Source organism: Pseudovirgaria hyperparasitica, assembly GCF_010093815.1.
Source record: "Pseudovirgaria hyperparasitica strain CBS 121739 unplaced genomic scaffold EJ05scaffold_13, whole genome shotgun sequence".
Lineage (NCBI taxonomy): Eukaryota > Fungi > Ascomycota > Dothideomycetes > Acrospermales > Acrospermaceae > Pseudovirgaria > Pseudovirgaria hyperparasitica.
This window is the reverse complement of record NW_022985561.1, coordinates 213,161-227,932: the sequence shown is the minus strand read 5'-3', so window position 1 is coordinate 227,932 and position 14,772 is coordinate 213,161. Positions and strand designations below refer to the sequence as shown.

The following is a 14,772-nucleotide window of genomic DNA, read 5'->3' as shown; positions in this document are numbered from 1 at the left end:
CCTCGAGCTATGACGTCGAGTAATTGTCTGGTTATCTGGTAACATCCAATGACTCGCTTGCTGCCGGTCCAAACGAAGCTCTTGCACTCTTCTGTCCTCCTACTCTTTGGAAATTTCGCGCTGTATCTGTACTGGACACGAATCATAACTTAATCTACCTCGCCCTTGTATCCTTGTGTCGCTACCCAAGGCGTTTGCCACAACTTCCATCCAGTCCATCTGACTCTCCTGTGCATAGTCAAATAAGATACTCTCAGCCATTGTGATTCTACTCACCTATGGTTTCTCTGACTTCCTTGTACCTACTCCTACAATTACCTACCAATTGAACGCGACATTCCATCTGCATGAAGAACGTTGTCCCTACCTTCGATTCGATACTTCTCGGTTGCTCATAGCATGACGCATGGCTATCGCCCTCGGCCATACCTCCTTGACGTCGAGAGGAAGCCAACTCAGTATAGGCTATACCCATCGGTCGAAAACAACCCCAGGCAGCCTCCAAGAATACCACTGGTTCCTTCCGTGGCAGCAGCCTTTGGACAACAAAAATCAGGAGAAAGCACGTACGAACTTCTGGAGCAGTCTCTAAAGCCATTGTCCAGAGAGACCGGAACAGTACCAAACGCAGCCTATGACGAAAATGCAGTACTGGGCATCGAAAAGCCTATCAACAAGTCTGCTAAGTCCAGCGTCAGTCTCAAAGAACGCATTCGACATTTTACATGGGCTTGGTTCAGCCTTCCTATGTCCACTGGAGGCATCGCAATAATTTTGGAAATGCAGCCACACATATTTCCAGGCCTCTTCGAGACGGGACTTGCGTTTTACTGCCTCACGGCCTTCCTCTTCCTCTCCGCATGTACAGTCATGCTCGCACGCTTTATAATGTTTCCATCCACCATGAAGCGATCCATCTCGCATCATCGTGAAGGTCTGTTCGTGCCAACGTGCCTCCTCAGCACCGCCTCCCTTCTTACTGGCACTCGCACCTACATAATCCACCTTGCTAGCGAGTCAACTAAGGATGAGCTCGTTCGTACAGTCGAAATCCTTTTCTACTCATACTTCATTTGCTCTTTTCTCATGGCTATCAGTCAATACACATTCCTATTCGCCGCACACACATATCCGCTTGCGAAGATGACCCCATCCTGGATGCTTCCTATGTTTCCAATCATGCTAACCGGAACCGTCGCTGGCGTGATCGGGCCAGATATCGAGGAAATATCCAGGGCACCACTGTTAATAGTTGGTCTTGCTGCTCAAGGTCTAGGTTTTTGGGTTGCAATATTCATGTATGGCCAGCTTATTGGGCGACTCATGCAAGCGGGCCTGCCTGGACGCGATCACCGCCCGGAAATGTTCATCAGTGGTGCACCTCTATCGTTTACTGCTTCAGCTCTCATCCGGATGGCTGACGCTGTACCGACCGCAACTCCCCTCTCTCTCCGTGGTAATATCGTCGAAGTTTCGACCGTAAAATTCACTTCATTCGTTCAGGCAATCTTTCTCTGGCTTCCCTCTTTTTGGTTGGTGTGCCTCGCATTCAGTTTGGTCGTTCTTAGACCACCGAGAAGGTTTACGCTGGGCTGGTGGGCAATGGTTTTTCCTAATACCGGGTTTGTGATTGCTACAATCAACATTGGGGAAGAGTTAGGTAGTGAGATTGTGAAGTGGATGGGCAGTGGTCTGAGTGGCATACTTGTCTGTGTCTGGATCTTCGTTTTCTACCACAATATCAGTGCATACATCAAGAAAGACATTATGTGGCCTGGAACAGACGAGGATACAGATGAATAAATGCCCGAACGAACAACCATTGTTCTCGGGTTGAGACACAGCCTTGACTGCGCGAGTTTCTTTGTTCTGTCTCTGTTCACTCCTCACAATACTATCAAGGTTCTGCTGTCAACGTCGTTCACTTGGGATAGGGACTGTGCACTCTGTGATCAGCAAACGCCCCAAACACATCGTACAATCGCTTTGTAATGCAATTTTTACTTATAGCAACATTTCCACTTACTTTCCACAGTCTGTTCTCAACACCAAATCCTTTATCTTCCTATGAACTGTCCACTCTCTCTATCCCACCCACAAGCATCTCCAAATGCTCTCGCAGTAAACCAGTGTAAGCCCTAGCATATCCCGAGCCATGCATCAGCTGCAACATCAGTTCTATCCCTGACACGAGTCACCAGTGAACACTTAAGCCAGCCTTGCAAATTTCAGTACATCACATACATCATAGCATCATCATGGCTTTCTCCCGAAAAAAAGACCGTGACCGTCCCGCGATTTCATCCACAACGCACCGTAGCATCCGCAGTGCCATCAAACATAAATGGTCGGCTCTTGTGCACACGCATAAACGAGCAGACCCAGTCTCAGATCATGCTTTTACAAACAAGCCTGTCTCTACCACCACGGGATCCCACACCTGCGTGAAAGATCCATCTACACGCGCTTCCTCGGCGAACAGCGGCCAGAATGAAGGTGGTCAGGAGGAAATAGCTAAGACGCAACGGAGAAGAAGGTTGCAGAAGTGGCTCAAGCGCAGTCGGAAAGGGGTTTTGAGAGAGTCGAGAAGCCCTGAGAATTCGGAGGGATTTGGTGATACACATCAACAACGGATACGGCCTCTGGTCGAGGAGTCACAACTGAACTTGCAGACAATGCAGCCGCAAGTCGCAGCAGGTCAGGCTCAAGGCGAAAGCGCACAGCCTCAAGTCGAAGAAGTACAGTCATGGGCCGAGGACTCTCAGTCCAACGCTATAGAAACCCAAGGACACGTCAAAGAGACCCAACTCGAAGTTGAGAATCCCAGACTTTCGGACGGCCAAGCCTCGTCCTCGAACAGTCCAATCGCGACCCCCGGCCAAGCGATTATGGATAGTACGTCCCCTTGTACACTCGAAGTAATTCTTAAGCCCGATTTCGAAGGCATGATCGCGAAAGTTCGCTGTTGGGCATCGCGGGAGGATGTATTGCAAGAGCATATCAACTCACCGGAGAAAGCGATAGAGCACGAAGAGGAGGCCTGCGAAGAGATTGAGGAGAGAGTCGAAGAAGCAGTGTACGAAGGCCAAGAGACGGTGAAGGGGTCGGACAAGAACGACAATGAGGACGATGACGAGAACAAGAGTGGAGCAGAAGACATTGAGGAGGCCAAGAGAGGACGTATTGATGGCCAGATCGTGCTAAATATTGAATCTGTCGCTTCCCAGACTGAGGCAAATCCCCATATAGCTGAGCAAACCCCTCTCGTGGTCGAACCCACAGGTGAGATTGTGGATAGGCATGAGCCGCCGGGGCGACTTGGGGACCTACCAGATGTTCAATCATCCACTCCTGTCTCCATGAACAAGCAGTTGTTAAGCGATAAAAAGGACAGAACGACAGGTTCAAGTGCAATGGATGGCGGTTCTGGGCGATTAACAAACATGAATCAGGTTAAGGCGCCTGCATGGAACATGGTTTCCTGGGTTGACTACAGATTACCAGAAACACGAGTACGGGAACTAACGACTGATGAAGACCTACCGGCATCGTCATTCGAGGAGCTAGGATTCGGCAATGATTCCGGGCCTCAGATGTGTGCAGCGAACAACAACACTATTGATGGTCGAGATATGCTCTTGAAGAGCTTCAAGTCGGTCCTTCATGCTTTGGTCGTCGTATGTAGCAGAGCAGAAGTTGACATTCTCGAAGCCGAATTTGGACAAGGACTCGTCTATATTGATACGGCAATCTACAAACTCGCAAACATAGAGGAATACCGAAGACGAATGAAGCACTATACTGAGGCAGTAGTCAAATTGCTCACACAATACACCAGTACCGTTGAACATCAAGCAAGGTCCAGAATCACAAATAAGCTAAGAAAATCTCTGCAAACCGAGCTGGCAGAAATGATGGATGAGTGTCTCCAGTTGGTGCAAGATTGGGCAGCAGAGCTGGATATTCAGCCACCGCCGGGAGTGCATGACCAAACCAATAGCTGGACATGGTCTGCCGACTGGCCTGAGGAAGAAATATTTCGAGGAGGAGCAAAGTGGTACTCGAAAACCAAGTGGTATGAAAGTAATGTTAAATTTCGGACAAAAGCGCGCATCTCGGACGACAAGAGGTCAGTCTGCCTCGTAACCTTGATAGAAGATTTCTTCCGTATGCACTTTCACGCAATATTCGAGCCATTCGAGCAGCTACACAAGCCTGAACTGGACGAGCTACGCGCTAGCATTACGAGAGCACGGGATATGGTCACTCGTGTGATACCTGGCAGGGAGGATGCCACAGAGTTGAACTACGTCCTTACTACTTTGAGCGAATGTAGGCACGAGATGGACCTTAAGATCATACAACTTGGCACGGCAGACATTGAGAAGGTGACTCGACGCTTGGCTTTTGTGCATCTAGCAACTACGGTATCGAAGAGATTCGTTGGACGTCATGGACAAGGGATAGAATACGCACAGGACTCCGGAGAGCTATCTCGCAAGGTTACTAGAATGTTCAAGCGTCTAAAAACAACCATCGTCAATCTTGAAGACAGAGCCCCCCGGATGGAATTCACTGACCCAGAGCAACTTTGCATAGCCTTGGATAATTTCGAACGAAAGCTAGATGAATTTGGATATACTTTCGAGATCATCAGGGATCTGGAGAACGAAATATTTGACGTCCTTACACAGGAGGATGATGCAAGGAGAGCCCGAGATTTGGAGGCAGAACTTGAATCTCAAAAGAAAGCTGCAAGAGAAGCTCTTGAGAAGCAACAAGAGCGCTTGAACATCAATGTTGAGCAGAATCCCATCTGTCTGAATTATACAGGCGGAAACAATCCTCCAGCGCGACCAATCAAGCCGAAGAAGCATAGAGCGACTCGTCCAGGGACTGGCGCTAGCTCTGAGAAACGCACCAACGTCGGGGTCTCTGAGCAAGAGCAATCTGCACAGCAGACAGACAAACCAAATACGTTCGTGAGTTTCATGGACGGATCTGCCCCTTCAACATTCACATTCGGCAGTACGTCATTGCCCCAATTCAAGACTGGCCTGCAAACAACAGGAGTTACTTCCGAGGAACAACAATCGACCAAAGCGGCGGATAAACCACCCGTCTCTATCAATGGCGATTTCTTTCCTTCTTTCTCAAGCACCTCAGTTTCCAATAAGGGCCCGGATATAGAGACCCACCGAAATTCCCAAGATGATGCTTCGTCACTGCCGGATTACGAAGATGATGACGACAAAACTACCTCCTAACACTCCGAGGAACAGCCTTTGAGCAATGCACAAGACGATCTTTTGCATTTAGGGACCAATTTCAAGTATGCGAATACGGTAACTGGCGAAGGGTTTGAGGCAAGTGAGCAAAAGGAGATGCTTACATAGTATTGAAAAAGTGGACGCGTACAACGGATATTGGCGTGTTACGGGTCTTTGGGCTTGATGTTTACAGGGGCGAAAAGGGGTATTTGGGCAGTATGATTGTCATAGCCCCGGGAGCGATAGACCCCTATCAATGGACCTTCGGATTATGGTATTGCGCGAAAAGAAGGCTGGTACACGAAAGTCATTGAGATTGAATTATGTCAACGCCCGGAAGAGACCACGGTCTTGTACGTAAAATACGTTTATATAACAATAGCATGTGACAAGATTTGGAGGCAGACCAGCGGCGTAGTCAGACGTACTTACCTAAGTACCTGCCAAGATATATCCATGTCTTGGCATTATCAGGCATAGCCCGATGCATCTTGTCGGCCGATGTCTCATTCTCCACCTCACACCTTGAATCTACCTCAACAAATAACTATATCTACAAGACCTTGTTTTCCGCGCAGGATCGAACGAATTTGATAGCTCTGGTACTTTCGCTAATGGTCCCCCGAGAGCTTGTCCACAAGTGGAAGTAGCCTGGAATCTTTGCGCTGCGGCGCGTAGTTTTCGACGGCGTACCGCTTTACGAGGATGCAGTTCATATACCTCACGTCCTTACGGGCGCGTAGATCCGCGGTCCTCACACAACTCGCTCTTTTACTCATGATGTGCGCCCCGATCACCCAAGCACAATTCGCATATGCCGCCGAGCTGGACTCGATACTTAACCAAGACCATAATCACCATCGGATAGCTGAACCGCAACTCAATCTGCAAGGGGATGGTGTGGAGGTCGGAGACAAGAGCAATGATATGTATGAGGCAGAATTCTTGGGGCTGAACAGATGGATAACAGGCCGACAAGATAAGAGACAGGCCAGTGGTCTAACCAATAATCTGGGTTATGATACGTCTGTGGAGCCAGGTAGCAGCATATTCTTCCAATTTGGCACGGCTGAAGCTGAGGCCTCGGATGTCTATGTCACTGTGAATACTTGCTCTCAGCCAGTTGCGAATAGCACATCCAGTGCGGAGGCGCCGCAGCTGACTCTTTACCTCTCAACTGATGAGAGTAACACGACGCCGGGTCCAACGAACACAGCCAACAGCGAAATGAGGGCATTCGACCAAGGCTTTGTGAGCTATAACGTTTCTTCGCAGAAGATAGTGTATATCGGCATCAGCGCCCCAGAGCGACCAGACGGGATGGAGGGAGGATATACTGTCTCTGTGGGAGCTTCACGAGACGCCCCCTATCACTCGTGGTCGGATCAGGAGTATCCATGGGCTGTAATGGACACGGATTCCAAAGCTGCGCTATTCATTACGAACACAACGGACGTAGCGGATTGGCGCCAGTTTGAAGATGGTAACCCCCCTTATACCGTCTATCCGATGCCGAGTAACTCGTCTCTTGTGACGGGCATGGAGAAGTCATACTGTGCCATTCGAGATGCATCAATAAAGACTTTGAATCTCAACATTACAACGGCTACAACATTTCGCGGGTCGAAAAACCGCACGCCCCAGCAGCAAGTTTTTGTGCAGGGGCTCAACTCAAGTTCCAGCTTCGTAGGATATTGGGCCCGCAAAGGCAATAGTCAATCAGATGATGTTGCGGTGCCGGTAATAGGAGGCGGTGGCACAGTATGGCCCAGCAAGACATTTGAGACGAAGCCAGGTAAGTTGGTATCAGACTTGTCTGCATCGGTCGCCATACTAACTTGTAAAGATGGAAACTGCCAAATCATATTTGGACTTTCTTTTTGCTCGGAGGTTGCATACGCCGTCCCCACTAATCCCAACTCATTCAATGCGACTTCTTTGGCGCAGCTCTACGATGATACTGCGAAGAACTTATATACTGGATTCAACTACTCTCTACAGCAAACGCCATGTGAGGCACGTGTCACGGATCAATACTCGCTAGCTCGAAATTGCACAGATTGCGCCAACGACTACAAGCATTGGCTTTGTGCAGTCACGATCCCACGCTGTTACGACCTGTACAGCTCAATCGGATTTTTGCAACCTCGCAGCCTCGGCTATAACTTCTTCAACGGAACTCCGATCGCTGCCGACAGCCCCTATTCAAACCAGACTTTAAAAGACAGAATCGCGACAAATAGCTCGAGGAATGCCATGATTGATGACCAGATCAAGCCGGGCCCGTACAAAGAGTTGCTTCCTTGTCGGGATCTTTGCTACGCCCTCGTACGAAGCTGTCCAGCCAAAATGGGCTTCGGCTGTCCGACTGAAGGAAAGATGATGTCTCAGAGCTATGGGCTCGACGACCAGTGCAACGATCCGCTATCGATCTTCGTCCTCAACTCCGGGATTGAACTGCACGCGAAGACTGTAACTGCACTCGCTTCTACGCTCATAACCACAGCCCTAATATTTTGCATATAAAGCGTCAGGTTCCGGTGTTGCTTGGAGTTTATAGGTTTACGAGAGGCATGCCTGGGATTTTGCATTTTACAATGGCGCATCGGGGCCTAGATTCCAGATGTCCATACTATGGCGAGAATCCTCAATGATACCCGTCGACTAGACGTATAGGAAGTGTCCCTCTGCCCTATTTCGCAACTTGCTTCTATGTGTTTCGTGTACCTGTAACCAACGCCGTCGCTAATTCAATGAATCTTCCCTATGTGCGCTCAATCTTCATCAACTTCGCCACTATCTTCCGTTGCGCTTCCGTCGCGCCTAGGTATGTTAGTATTGATAACCATGGCTGGTGGAGGCTCATACGGTATATACTGTACACCTGCCCTCGCTGCTGCTGCTTTCGAATCTGGGGGCAACTGCACAAGATCAGCACTCTATCATAGCCATGTGATACCCAAGGGTGTCAAGCAACACTCACAATGCCCTCAACCTTTGTAGCATATATGCCCGCCACATAACTATCCAGCCGCTGCCACTTCGCAACCCAGCTCGTCGTCGGGTCAGCCAGCGTGATCAGGCCCTCGTATACGGACGATGTGTTTTCATGAACGGCTTCGGATGAACCTTGAAGTTCGAGGAAGTGCTCGCAGTTTGGGCAGCCTTGGTTTACGAAGGTCGTGTTTGGGAGCACGATGCTGCAGATCATGCACGCGCGCAAGGACTTCGTGGAGGTTGGGTACATCGACATGGTGGAAAATACGAAGCTGAGGATTTGGGGAAGAGAGAACAGGCGGAGAAAGATCGTTGGTAATTATTGCCAAGTCGTAGTATGAAAGACTGAACTGAACGCGCGCGGGTGGAAAGTTGTATGGATAAGGTAGCGAGCCGACTGCCGCGGTTTACCCATGAAGCTTTCCAGGAAGCTCTCTGTTCACGATCGCGAACCCTCGGTTTACGCGCCAGCACGACGACTCATAATCCGAAGAACTTCAGCACGTTGTTTCCAGTATATTTTCGCATTCATCACGTTCTTTAGCTTCTATAGACCGGAAACACCATCAAGATGGGTGGTAAAAAGAGAAAGAACTTCCCGACTGTTGAGGATGAGCTTGGGAAGCCGTGGTGCTACTACTGCGAGCGCGACTTCACAGACATGTTGAATTTGATACGACATCAAAAAGCGAAGCACTTCAAGTGCGAGCGATGTGGCCGGAGACTAAACACCGCTGGTGGTATGTCCTTCTGAACCTCTCACTACCTTAATCGTATGCATACTCACAGATCGAGCTAGGTCTTTCTGTACATATGAACCAAGTCCACAAAGAACAATTACATTTCGTCGAGAATGCATTGGAAAACCGTAAGGGGTTGGAAGTGGAGATTTTCGGCATGGAAGGAATTCCAGACGACATCAAGCAGGCACATCAACAGCGTGTCTTGCAGAATTTCTACCAGGCAGAAGCAGATCGCAGGCAAAATACGGGAAACCCTCCTCCTGGTCAGGGTGGACCCCAGAAAGAGCCGCGAAGGAAACCGACCGTGGAAGAACTGAAGAAGAGGCTAGCTGAGCACAGAGTGAAACGAGCGAATGCGCCGGTGAGCGCGCCGCCCGCGAGTAATAGTCCTGGAGTTGTAAGTCTTGTCTCTGAGCTTGTTAGCGGTCGAGCTCGTTTGGTTGTCAAGCTGTTTCTATCTACCAGCTTGTCTAATCATCGAACTTGTTGGCTCTACAAATTCTTCGGAATACTAAACTGTTTGCTAATGCCGTATAGCCTGGTCAGTTCCAATACGGCCAGCCGCAATCGCAACAACCATACGGTCAGCCGCAATTTGGGGGTGCACCCTCGGTCCAATACCCTGGAGCACCATTTAACGGTCAAGGTCCACCAGCCTCATTGCCAGCTCCTCCGCCAGGTGTGCGTGTCGTTTCAAATCCGCCAGATGGATCAGGTCCAGGAACTTCTATCGATGACCTCATCGCAGATGCTGCACGCAAGGCCACAGTAGCCAAAGCTTTGGCAGACGACCCGGAGAGGAAGCCTAAGAAGGACACTAAGGCTATCAAACTTATCTACAGCGACAATGAGACTTCTCCGGAAGAGAAGCGTGCTATGTTACCCAGATATGCATTCTCCAGGGCGTAAGCATAGCAAAGGCACATAGGTTTGGCGTTTTGGAGGGTGGTGCTTTTCAGAGGCGCAAGGCTGTTATTGTACGATACAGGACGCCCAAAAGTTTGGAGCTCCATCAGATTACATGCTACGATGGTATAATGTTGCTTAGGCGCTATAAGACCTTTCGCGGGAACTAGGATCTGCAGCACATGTTCGAGGTCGGAGCTCTTATGAGTTATGTGTTGTATATGTGTCAAGGCATTGATGCTAAAGCCCTTGCATGGCTGCATTAGATCCAGCATATAATATACTGCAAAAATTAAGAGTCGCAAGCAAAATCCGAGCACCCCAGACATCGCTTGAATTCAACGTGGAAAATGTTCCCGGCACATTTGAGCGACCTTACCAGTGTCGAAAGGTTGAGGCCAAGTAAGGGGTCTGCTACCACCTCGCATGTGACTACCTCCCTGCATACTCTGTCAAACGATGTAAATCATGGCGAGCATTGGAATGTCTAAAAAACGGTGCCTGCCGGAACTCAATATCTTGTACATCTCAAATCATCGTACGTATTACATATTGTTCGCATACATTTGTATCGCTGGTCCAGCTCACCAGGGCAATATCAAACCACAGACCTTGCTAGAAGTCCACATCGTTTTGCTGCACCTAACAAGGCTACCAATCGTACCACGTCTAAACGTTTCTTGGAGCATATGAAGCAGTTTGAGGGTATTACTGACGTGAATCTGGGGTGGATGCTAGTAAACGTCATTCAATATTGTAGAGCGAGGCTGCGAATAATGGAGCCAGATGATTTCACGGACTTCCGCTGATCCTCATTTCCATTCCGTCGAAGCCTTTAGCCTTCTGAATATGCCTACTCCTCGACCCAGCTCTCAGCAAGCCTGAAGAGTCAGCCCGAGAGGTATGAGGTAGCTAGATCTACCGTGATCTAGCATCATGCTATCACCCTGCAAAGCGAATGTTTGACGCTGCATTTCGTCTGCGCAATCTCAACACCGCTCTAGTTGTGAGGCCTGGGATGCTTTTGAACATTAAACAGTGTTATAGTCCAAGGGGTGATGCCATATTGATCAGGCGTGCCTGCTGTTAAACATGTCCACGCCAGCCAGCTAATCCGCGCAGAAGTTAGCCTGAGGACTGTTGAAGACAGCTCTGGTTAACGATGTTCTTGGAGGAGGACAGAATGGAGTAGGAGGCCATATTCGTGCATTGTAGAAATGACTCGGGCCCTTCCTCCCCGCGCGCAGCCAGCCTTGTGAGAGCGGTGTATGCGAATGTCGGCCCTTCTGTAGTCGAATGCCTTTATCAATGCTTCATCTAATTAAGGCTACCAAGAGACAAAGGGTTTTGATCTGAGCTCATGCAGGCTACGCCGTAGGTGCATGGAATAGGCCCGACAAGGAGCGTACCTGGGCATCCACGACCTTGTCTGCGCATCATAGACGTCCATTGCCTGCAATATGAATGTTATTCGAACATCGGAGCACACCAATTTCGCATCCGCAGAAGCTTACAACCTAGAAAGTATCAGACACGAATATGACTCGGCCATTGTCGTATATGGATTCGGGGCTAATTCGGGTATTTAAGCCACTAGTTTGGCCGAGCACAAGGTTGCACCTACTCCGCGTCTCCGCGCCCGCATCGGAAGTTGCATCGTGACCGATGCCCGACACCGACATAAAACTTATCTAAATCAGTCTGGATATGTCGACGGACATCTCGATCGACCCTGAACTGTTTTCAGGCCGTTCGCAGCAGTATGACAACCGACCCTCCGCGCCCGCAACTACCAGCGGCGGAAATGACTCACACCCCTATTTCCTCCCACCTATGAATGCCAACAACCCGATAGATCCTGGCCTGAATCAATTTACACCCGGCGGAGCTTCGAATGCAAGCCACGGCGAGAGACATGACCATGACGACGAGGAGGAGCATGGCGGTGATCCGGGATCCGTTAGGTATGGCAAAAGCTGCTAGAGGACTATAGTCAGGATGTTTAGCTGATTGGAGATCATAGTGCCCAACAGCACGGCGGCGATGATGCGAAGCGATCTCGCGCATGCGATAACTGCAGAACTCTAAAGGTATACCTTGTCTAAGATGCTCCAGATCTGGGCTAACAGCAAGCAGGTGCGATGTGAACCTGCGGATGATCCGAATGATGCCCTGTGTAAGCGATGTAGACGGACGAAGAAGAATTGGTGAGAGCCTAAGAGCCACAACCTCAAGATGGATATTGACCTTGTAACGACAGCGTCACAACGCCAGCTTCAAAGAAGCGACAGAAGAAGGACGTGAGCTTGATAACGCAACTCAAGCAGCAAGTTGACGAGCTTAGTGCTGTTGTACGCGCTCAAGCTGCGCAGCAAGTCACTCAAGCATCGCAAGAAAGTAGTTACCCGAGTTATCCGACCTTTGGTTCCACTCCGAACTTCCCAGCACCGAGTCTGTCGTACAACTCAAGCGCTCACCAGACTCCCTCTGCCCAGACTTTTGCAACACCGGCAAGAACCTGGTCCGAACGACAAAGCCAAGACTCCCCTCAAAGTCCTGGGCACAAGAAAAGGCGGATAGAGGGCAATCCGCACAATGGCTCGTCAGCAAAATCCTCGCCACCAGACCCTCCCTCTATGGCACCTGGAGCACAGAAGCCCTTGGTCTTCGATCATTCGAATATCATAAAACGTATTGATGAAATATTGGGGGTCGCAATGGCCGAGGTGGTGTTTGAACGTTATAAAACAGACATCACCACGCATTTCCCAGCAGTTGTCTTAGCACCAGGTACCTCCGCGAAAGAGATGCGCGAAAAGAAACCGCTGTTATTCCTCTCTATAGTAACCGCGGCGTCCTTCTCGTTCACAAAAAAAGCCGTCAGTCCTACGACACAAAATGAACTTGTACAACTCTTCAAAGATCAATGCGCCGACATCATATGGCGCAACGGAGAAAAGTCTTTGGAAATCGTACAGGCGCTTCAAGTAGGAGTATTATGGTACAGGCCACCTCCCCACTTTGAGCAGCATGCTTTCTACCTCATGGCAAATACAGCGACTGTTATGTCCCTTGACTTAGGCTTGGGTAAGAAGGTGAATGCTCATCAGATGAAGATGAACCAAGGACCATTTCGAAGAGTAGTACCAGACTCTGGCTCACCAGAAGCTCGGAGAGCACTGCTTATATGCTACTATCTTGCGCTCAGCATCACAATGGTCATGCGCCGGCCGATTCTTCTTCGATGGTCGAAATTCATGGACGAGAGTATAGAGATGTTGGAGACGTCTCCGGACGCATTGGCTACAGATCGTTTGCTCTGCTATCACGTGAAGCTGATGAAACTCGCGGAAGACATCGCGACACAATTTTCCATGGACGACCCTACCGCTGCTGTGACAATGCAAGATTCGAAAGTGGTGTACGCTGTAAATGGTTTCAAGCGGCACTTACAGGATTTGAAGTCACAGCGCAGTAAAGACGCTACTGACCGTAAGTCATATCTCTACACAAAGCTGTGCGAGACTGACATTTATAGCATTGGTCACACTATCAGAGCACGTACTGAATCTGTATATTCACGAAGTTGCTTTGCACACAACTCAAAATACCGAAGATTTTCGCCCACCATTCATGGGTGACAACCTCAGGGCACATGAAGCGCATCAGATCCATGGCCCAGCGCATGTCGAAGCTTTGGGCCAGTGTCTAGACTCTTGCCATGGTATCTTGGATAGCTTCATTGATATGACTTTTGCTCAACGCTGCACAATGCCTGTCATTTTCTGTGAGTATGTAACGAAGTTTTAGCTCCCTCCACTGACCGAATCATAGGTGTACGCATCGTATATTCAATTGTCTGTCTCATGAAGATGTGGGTCGCTATCAATGGGCCCGGCAATATCAGCTCTGTTATCGACCAAAAGGACTTGAAGGTTGACAGTTACCTCGATCGAGTGGTCGATACCTTTGAGACGTATGTCGCAAACGAGGGACAAGCGCCCCACGGAAAGTTCTTCTTTATTTCCAAGCGCCTGCGTACCAAGTTCAAGCAAATCAAAGATGGCGGTGCCAGAAATCCTGACGGTTCTGTCAATTTCTGTCCAGCCGGCGATGACGCTCCGCAGACCAATCCCCAAGAACAAAATGTATCTGCATCCTCTAATTCTGCGCCACATACGCAAAACCAAGCCACAAGGTTACGACTACTATCAGAGGTTGCAATGGGCAATTCACCCCATACGCAGCAGCGTTCGTCGATACCACAGGCACAATTCCCGCAACAACCGCAGGCTCAACATGGCCAAATGCCTGGCCAGAACGGATGGTATGACAATCAGCAGACATACACCGACTTCTCAGATATCACCTTTGACCCAAATCTCGATGTCAGTATGATCGATTTCGGCAGCTTAGGGATGATCAACACAGACTTTTCGGGTATGATGACGACTGGCGCGAGTTGGATGTATCCTCCATATAATGGTGACATGGATCCCAATGCCCAGGCGCTGAGTGGCTTTTAGCGAGAGGACATGTTTATTCGTTTCCCATCGGTTGCACTCTCCGAGGAGTTGGTGGTTAATTGTAGTTATGGCGTAAAGGTTCCATTATGGTATAAACATATGGCTGCTGCTGCCCATCCAGTATATCCCGCAGCCTTGTTCCACATGGAACTATTAGTTCAATCGAAAGCAACTCTTCAAAGTCCACTTTCTTAGCACATGATCTAGCATTGATCGTCTCAAATAGTCTACTAGGACACGTGGTCGTAATGGGAAACTCCACTTTGAGTCAATGAGCCCTGGTATTCCATCCAGCTTAGCTTGGTGGGGCACGAATCATTGTCCATACAA

The 14,772-nt window shown here is 49.3% G+C and overlaps 5 protein-coding genes across 5 annotated transcripts; 4 read left to right on the top strand and 1 right to left on the bottom strand.

The window, feature by feature from the left end:
* The first annotated feature begins 147 nt into the window (after positions 1–147).
* EJ05DRAFT_99073 (uncharacterized protein) lies at positions 148–1,996 on the top strand. Its single transcript, XM_033750127.1, has one exon. The coding sequence runs from the start codon at positions 400–402 to the stop codon at positions 1,801–1,803; it is 1,404 nt and encodes a 467-aa protein (XP_033597802.1). The 5' UTR covers positions 148–399; the 3' UTR covers positions 1,804–1,996.
* A 3,777-nt stretch (positions 1,997–5,773) lies between these two features.
* On the top strand, positions 5,774–7,916 carry EJ05DRAFT_99048 (uncharacterized protein). The gene is made up of 2 exons (XM_033750125.1): positions 5,774–7,065; positions 7,117–7,916. Exons 1-2 carry the CDS (start codon positions 5,976–5,978, stop codon positions 7,794–7,796), a joined length of 1,770 nt encoding a protein of 589 aa, XP_033597801.1. The 5' UTR covers positions 5,774–5,975; the 3' UTR covers positions 7,797–7,916.
* A 128-nt stretch (positions 7,917–8,044) lies between these two features.
* Positions 8,045–8,523, bottom strand: EJ05DRAFT_512875 (putative transcriptional elongation protein Spt4; the record flags this gene model as incomplete). The annotated part of the gene is made up of 3 exons (XM_033748379.1): positions 8,045–8,093; positions 8,139–8,191; positions 8,254–8,523. The coding sequence occupies 3 exons, from the start codon at positions 8,521–8,523 to the stop codon at positions 8,045–8,047; spliced, it is 372 nt and encodes a 123-aa protein (XP_033597800.1).
* Positions 8,524–8,681: 158 nt separating this feature from the next.
* Positions 8,682–10,152, top strand: EJ05DRAFT_99045 (uncharacterized protein). Its single transcript, XM_033750124.1, has 3 exons — positions 8,682–9,007; positions 9,067–9,407; positions 9,548–10,152. Exons 1-3 carry the CDS (start codon positions 8,839–8,841, stop codon positions 9,917–9,919), a joined length of 882 nt encoding a protein of 293 aa, XP_033597799.1. The 5' UTR covers positions 8,682–8,838; the 3' UTR covers positions 9,920–10,152.
* Positions 10,153–11,558: 1,406 nt separating this feature from the next.
* On the top strand, positions 11,559–14,627 carry EJ05DRAFT_512873 (uncharacterized protein). The gene is made up of 6 exons (XM_033748378.1): positions 11,559–11,880; positions 11,940–12,006; positions 12,053–12,123; positions 12,177–13,408; positions 13,455–13,703; positions 13,751–14,627. Exons 1-6 carry the CDS (start codon positions 11,624–11,626, stop codon positions 14,440–14,442), a joined length of 2,568 nt encoding a protein of 855 aa, XP_033597798.1. The 5' UTR covers positions 11,559–11,623; the 3' UTR covers positions 14,443–14,627.
* Positions 14,628–14,772: the final 145 nt, after the last annotated feature.

Coding starts and splice junctions, on each gene's coding strand:
- EJ05DRAFT_99073 (XM_033750127.1), top strand. CDS start 400: ATGACGCATGGCTATCGCCCTCGGCCATACCTCCTTGACGTCGAGAGG.
- EJ05DRAFT_99048 (XM_033750125.1), top strand. CDS start 5,976: ATGCAGTTCATATACCTCACGTCCTTACGGGCGCGTAGATCCGCGGTC. Junction 7,066..7,116: donor GACATTTGAGACGAAGCCAG/GTAAGTTGGTAT, acceptor TAACTTGTAAAG/ATGGAAACTGCCAAATCATA.
- EJ05DRAFT_99045 (XM_033750124.1), top strand. CDS start 8,839: ATGGGTGGTAAAAAGAGAAAGAACTTCCCGACTGTTGAGGATGAGCTT. Junction 9,008..9,066: donor GAGACTAAACACCGCTGGTG/GTATGTCCTTCT, acceptor AGATCGAGCTAG/GTCTTTCTGTACATATGAAC. Junction 9,408..9,547: donor CGAGTAATAGTCCTGGAGTT/GTAAGTCTTGTC, acceptor AATGCCGTATAG/CCTGGTCAGTTCCAATACGG.
- EJ05DRAFT_512873 (XM_033748378.1), top strand. CDS start 11,624: ATGTCGACGGACATCTCGATCGACCCTGAACTGTTTTCAGGCCGTTCG. Junction 12,124..12,176: donor AGACGGACGAAGAAGAATTG/GTGAGAGCCTAA, acceptor TTGTAACGACAG/CGTCACAACGCCAGCTTCAA. Junction 13,409..13,454: donor CAGTAAAGACGCTACTGACC/GTAAGTCATATC, acceptor TGACATTTATAG/CATTGGTCACACTATCAGAG.